The sequence below is a fragment of the Aquarana catesbeiana genome, linkage group LG07, assembly GCF_042186555.1.
Source record: "Aquarana catesbeiana isolate 2022-GZ linkage group LG07, ASM4218655v1, whole genome shotgun sequence".
Taxonomy (NCBI): domain Eukaryota; kingdom Metazoa; phylum Chordata; class Amphibia; order Anura; family Ranidae; genus Aquarana; species Aquarana catesbeiana.
The window spans coordinates 4,361,146-4,368,218 of NC_133330.1; the positions used below are offsets into that span (position 1 = coordinate 4,361,146).

Below are 7,073 nucleotides of genomic sequence, written 5' to 3' on the forward strand. Positions count from 1 at the left end.
TCTTTAGAGACATTTAACAAGAAAGCTTTGCATTCTTACAACACAGCAGACTGTCCTGGGGGAATGCTAACATTTTATATCTATATAAGATATTAATTGAATCAAACATCTGCATAGAATCCCAAATATAATGTGTGGGCACACCTTACATGTTTTCTTATTAATAATTTCTAAGATTGATATTTTTCGTACTGTTTATTGGTGATACATTTACACAAAGAGGGAATTAATAATATGACAAATCTCACAAAGATTATCACTCTTATTCTTGTGGGTCTAACAGACCATCCACCAACCATGAATGGACTTTTTGTGCTCTTCCTTCTGATCTATCTGATGACTCTTATCACAAACCTCATTATATTTTTCTTGGTCATCACTGACTATCATCTGCACAACCCAATGTATTTTTTTCTCAGCAATTTGGCATTTCTGGACATGTCCTATTCATCAGTTAGTGGACCAAGGATGCTCTTTGACTTGGTCACCAAAAAACGATCAATATCCCTCCCTGCCTGTACAGCCCAAGTCTTTTTCTATGTCTATTTTACTTGCTCTGAACTCCTCTTGCTCTCGGCTATGTCCTATGACCGGTACATCGCCATCTGCCACCCTCTACATTACACACAAATTATGTCTTGGAGGATGTGCGGTCATTTAACTGTTATAATTTGGGTCTTTGGGTTTATTTATTCCTTGGTTCATACACTTTGTTCGCTCAGGTTGTACTTCTGTGGTCCAAATTCCATCCACAGCTTCTTCTGTGACCTCCCACACTTGTTCCAAATTACATGTACAGACCCAACAATAAACATAGTGCTCATTTTTGCTTTGGGCGGCGGTGTGGGATTAACTGCTTTTCTTTTCACATTTCTTCCATATGTTAGTATTTTCAGAACAATTCTCCACATTCGTGGCAAAACTGGAAAGCTGAAAGCATTCTCTACCTGCACATCACACCTCTTGGTGGTCTTCATCTTCTATGGCTCCATAATTTTTATTTACTTTGTTCCCACTTCCACTAATATGTTTGGTGCAAACAAGCTGTTTTCAGTCATATCTGCCCTCATTAACCCTTTGTCTAATCCTCTGATCTACAGCCTGAGGAATAGCGACCTTAAGGCAGCATTCAGGAGGACTTTAAATCCCTGAATAAAAAAGCCAATCCAGAACTAGATTTAGATAGAACTAACTTTCATGCAATGCAGTTGGATGTCTCCAACTTACAAGCCGACCTCAATGCACTGTCTAATTGGGTGACTATGTGGTAAATGAGGTTTAATGTTGATAAATGTAAAGTTCTGCACTTGGGGGCTAAGAATATGCATCATACATACTAGGGGGAGTACAACTGTGGAATCAATGGTGGAGAAGGATCTGGGGGTTCTGGTAGATCATAAGCTCAATAGTAGCATGCAATGAAAAACTGTAGTATTAAAAGTGAGCAAAATCCTTTCTTGTATGGACTCCAGAGAGAGAGACATCATTTGTACAAATCATTAGTAAGACCTCATCTGGAATATGAAGTTCAGTTTTGGGCTCCAGTTCTCAAAAAGGATATCAGGGAACTGGAGAAGGGCAACCAAACTGATAAGAGGCATGGAGGAGCTCAGCTATGAGGAAAGATTAGGGAACTGAATCCATTCTCCCTGGAGAAGTGGAAATTAAGGGGGATATGATCTCCATGTATAAATACATAAGGGGGATATGATCTCCATGTATAAATACATAAGGGGGATATGATCTCCATGTATAAATACATAAGGGGGATATGATCACCATGTATAAATACATAAGGGGTCATGAGTAGGGATGAGCCAAACACCCCCCTGTTCGGTTTGCACCAGAACATGCGAACAGGCAAAAAATTTGTTCGAACACGTGAACACCGTTAAAGTCTATGGGACACGAACATGAATAATCAAAAGTGCTAATTTTAAAGGCTTATATGCAAGTTATTGTCATAAAATAGTGTTTGGGGACCTGGGTCCTGCCCCAGGGGACATGGATCAATGCAAAGAAAAGTTTTAAAAACTGCAGTTTTTTCGGGAGCAGTGATTTTAATAACGCTTAAAGTCAAATAATAAAAGTGTAATATCCCTTTAAATTTCGTACCTGGGGGGTGTCTATAGTATGCCTGTAAAGGGGCGCATGTTTCCCATGTTTAGAACAGTCTGACAGCAAAATGACATTTCAAAGGGAAAAAAGTCATTCAAAACGTAACCGGGTGACCCCGCCCCCTTTGACGTCAAGGGGAAAGCCATAGGGAAGTCCCCGTCAAGTCCCCGTGCATCAGAGGGGGCGGGGTCACATTATTTAAGAAGTGTCAGAATAAGAGAAGCATCACACAGCGGGAGCCTCCCATGGATGCGGAGCAGCCCAAGAATGAAGCGGGGAAGAAGACGCCACGGAGGAAGATGCCGGATGAGAACACCGGAGCAAGAAGCAGAGGATTGGAGGAAGAACCAGAGGAAGAAGAAGATGGAGGAAGAAACAGAAGGAAGATAGAAGATAGAAGAAAGATGATGGAAAGAAGAAGACTTGAAATAAAGGAATTGTCAAAAACTGTCTCTTGTCATTTTTAACATTTTTGACAGTTTTTTTGTGAAATGGTAGGGGTACTTTTGTACCCCATTGCCATTTCACACGGGGGGATGGGATCTGGGGGTCACCTTGTTAAAGGGGGCTTCCAGATTCCGCTAAACCCCCCACTCGTGGCTATTAATGAATTGTCACTCCGACAATACACATAAAAGTTCATTGATAAAAACGGCATGGGAATTCCCCACAGGGGAACCCTGAACCAAAATTTAAAAAAATGACGTGGGGGTCCCCCTAAATTCCATACCAGGCCCTTAGGGCCTGGTATGAATTTTAAGGGGAACCCCGCGCCAAAATTTTTTAAAAAATGGCGTGGGGTCCCCCCAAAAATCCATACCAGACCCTTATCCGAGCACGCAACCTGGCAGGCCGCAGGAAAAGAGGGGGGATGAGATAGCGCCTCCCCTCCTGAATCGTACCAGGCCACATGCCCTCAACATTGGGAGGGTGCTTTGGGGTAGCCCCCCAAAACACCTTGTCCCCATGTTGATGAGGACAAGGGCCTCATCCCCACAACCCTTGCCCGGTGGTCGTGGGGGTCTGCGGGCGGGGGGCTTATCGGAATCTGTAAGCCCCCTTTAACAAGGGGACCCCCAGATCCCGGCCCTCCCCCCTGTGTGAAATGGTAAGGGGGTACAAAAGTACCCCTACCATTTCATTAAAAAAACTGTCAAAAATGTTAAAAATTACAAGAGACAGTTTTTGACAGTTTAAAAAAATTTTTTTGCATTGATCCATGTCCCCTGGGGTAGGACCCAGGTCCCCAAACACTTTTTATGACAATAACTTGCATATAAGCCTTTAAAATTAGCACTTTTGATTTCTCCCATAGACTTTTAAAGGGTGTTCCGCGGCTTTTGAATTTGTCGCGAACACCCCAAATTGTTCGCTGTTCAGCGAACTGGCGAACAGCCGATGTTCGAGTTGAACATTAGTTCGACTCAAACTCGAAGCTCATCCCTAGATATGTTCTCCATGCATAAATACATAAGGGGGATATGATCACCATGTATAAATACATAAGGGGGGATATGATCTCCATGTATAAATACATAAGGGGGGATATGATCTCCATGTATAAATACATAAGGGGGGATATGATCTCCATGTATAAATACATAAGGGGGATATGATCTCCATGTATAAATACATAAGAGGGATATGATCTCCATGTATAAATACATCAGGGGGATATGATCTCCATGTAGATATCCATAAGGGGGGATATGATCACTGTAATAATATAACCAAACCATTTTGACTCCATTTTAGATTTTAGCACAAGAAAACTGCTTGTACAGCACTATATATATATATATATATATATATATATATATATATATATATATATATATATACCAGATGGTCTGTTGACCCATGGTAACTCATGATAATGTATCTTAAAAGGTCACTGACTTGTATAACCATATAACTATATATTTCTAAACAAATACATCATTTACTTTCCACTCCCCCTCCCCTCTTTTGATTGGTAAGCTGAACAATATATAAGCTGTATACACACCTAATAAAAGTAGACATTTTATGAATGCACAACCTAACTCTCATTTCATTTGGTGTCTCCAGATATCTGAGGGCCCTGTTCGTGTACCTATACGAAGGGTGGTCATCCAGAATATCTACTATTTCTTTTCAAATGGGGGCTCGTCCGGGATAAGACAATCATCCATGGTGGGTGGAACTTTGTCTATTTTGATACATTCTTCCTTCGCTGGCTCTGATAAAGTCTTAGCCTTTTAAATTTAAAGAGAAAGGAAGGACGGACCACTCCTTAATAGACACACTCACAGGATTGTAACATTGTAGGGTCTTTGGGAGACCCAAATCTTTATTTAAGACTCAGTTCAGTATCCTTTTGGGAACGGTATTTAGGTAACCAACAGCACCCACTAAATCTTTGCTTCTCTTTCTGTTGCATAGAAGTAATAAGATAACTTGTGATTGGTGATATTTTTTGTTGTAGCAGCTTGGGGTTTTTATAATGTTATGCCCAAGTTGGCTTTAAGCATTTTGGGAACTCTGTGGAAAAGTGTACAGGACCATTGGAAGCTTGGTGCTCGTGAGAATAAAGGTGATCGATCAGGTAGATAGGAATTTTAGTCAGAAATAGGGACAAAGTAAATTAGAAATCTCCCTTGCTTATATCCAAATATCATGAGAGTGGTGAGTACTTTTGTACGTATGTTCATATCATCTGCTAAATGTTCTTTAAAGAATGAAAGAAGGTATAAGGAAAATTCTAATGTGTGTGTGTCATTACTTAAGGTGTTAAAAAGACTAAAGAAATTAAGAAATGTTGTTGCTGTGGTGCATATGGGAAAAAGGGCTTTTGGTTATGCGATTTAAATTTAGAACGGATATATATATATATATATATATTTTCTCAGTGTCAACAAATATCTTAAGAGAAAAAAAAGAACATACAGTGTATAAAGAGAATTAATTTTTAAAGGACAGTCAGTACAGTAAAAATACAATAGTACATGAGTTATATGAGGTCTCCGCTTTACTAATATTTGTTTATAGAATTGTAATTGTTTGAAGTACATGTTTAAATACATGTTTAACATGTTTGATGACTCTTTGAAGGTAAAAAGAAAAGTATTTTGAAGGTTGCAAAATAACGTGTTAGATGGGCTGGGGGGTTGTGTAAAGAGAGGGAATGTTTGGATGTAGACACCCTACTGGTAAGGATAAAGTAAGTGAGTTTAAAGGTGTTTTTAATGAAAACATCCTAGATTGTAGAAGGTAAAGCAAGTTAAGGAGAGGTAGGAGAGGAGTTATTTATCAATGAAAGTATTAAGGTTTTGGGATTGCAGTGGAGAAGTTGATAGAACTTACCACTCCTGGGGCCAGGTAGAGGAGCTCACATCTAGAAACTTAGGGACACTGTGTCTGCAGTTAAAATCCATTATAGAAGGTAGATTACTATGCTATCGATATGTCTGCCATACAGTTCAGAGACAAGATGCGCAGGAGTAAAATTTAGTTATAAAAACAGGAAGTAACATTACGGAGCTTTTAGAGGTTTAAAGGGACATTGGAAAACATTAATGGCGAAGCGTACCAATCCTGGCAAAGTGTCCATGTTAAGTGTAGCGTTGCGGGAAAATTAATTTTCATGTATTTATTGATTATGAAGAATATTTGAACCAAAGGATGGTCAGGCAAGGACTGTCTAGATTGAATAGATGATAGCTGGTTTAATATGAGGAAGTTAATTTTTTGCAGACTGAAATTTTCGAGATATGTGTTAGCACATTAATATATAAAAAAAAAAGGGGGGGGACTTATCATTCGACATAATATTGTTACTTGTTTTAAATGATTAGCCAAATACAGACCAAGTGTTTTAACACATATAACATTGCCATCTTTTGATAATTCAATATGAAAGGTTGGAACAGAAAGGTAAGAGTTAAGAGGTTAACCTGAACATAGCCTAAATGTAAGAAGTATTGTATAGCAGAGTCTTGGAGTGTGTATATGTGCAGGGCACACACAAGTGGCATCACTGGTAGCATTTTTTGAAGTTCATGAACTACTGGTTAAATACTAGTTATTAGGTAAGGGAAAGTTGTTGTTAATACAGATAAATGCTTCATTTTATGTATATGTGATTTTTTGTCTTGTCTTGGAATTCCAATTTAGAGTACAAGTTGCTTTTTATTCTGAATGCAAATGAATTGCTAGGTAGTTGATATATGTCCTATGATCCTGCCAAGACGGAGAGCGTTGTTAAAGTGGGCAGGTGAGAGTAGGGTATTCATCTGTGTGTTTTGTTTTAAGAGACTTGCTGAGGTGGAGAGTGAATGGTAAAGAAGGATTTCATTCAGAAAAGTTATCTATAAAAATACATGTTTATTGTTAAAATGTTGCAACTATTATCAGTCTATTCATGAAATGTGTTGGGCACATATTAAGCCCATGCCCAATGCATAGTTAATTGGGAACATTAATAGGGGAATGTGACACGTCACTGATAAATTACATGTATGTGCTGGTACCAATTTTTTTTTTTTTTTTGAGGAATCTGATCAGATACACATTTTTAAAAGTAGCATTTCAATTTATGTATAGGATATTTTGATTATTTCAGTTGGAGTCTGACTTTAAGGACTGTTTTAGTTGTAATTGCCTATCCTTACATTTATTGAAGTTAAAAGGTGTTTTTTTTTCAATATCAGCAAATTTGCTATATTTGTGCAAATGGTTTTAATTGTGTTTGGGCTATATTAACAATGATTGGGGATTTTAAAATGTTTAATTTGATCTTTTTTTGGTTAAATACAAGTTTAAGATTATTATAATTAAAAATGATATATCTATGCTATAGAAAGAATAAGGAAGCTATGTATTCCAGGTTCTACACCAGAGGAATTGTGGTTAGTAGAGAAAAAGAGAAGTAACTGTGTTGTGTAATCCTATGCACACTAGGGAAAATGTATACT

At 38.2% G+C, this 7,073-nt stretch overlaps 1 protein-coding gene across 1 annotated transcript; it reads left to right on the top strand.

Moving 5' to 3' along the window:
* Nucleotides 1-234: 234 nt before the first annotated feature.
* Nucleotides 235-1,152, top strand: LOC141102444 (olfactory receptor 5V1-like). The gene has a single exon (XM_073591395.1). It carries the CDS (start codon nucleotides 235-237, stop codon nucleotides 1,150-1,152), a length of 918 nt encoding a protein of 305 aa, XP_073447496.1.
* The last annotated feature ends 5,921 nt before the right edge of the window (nucleotides 1,153-7,073 follow it).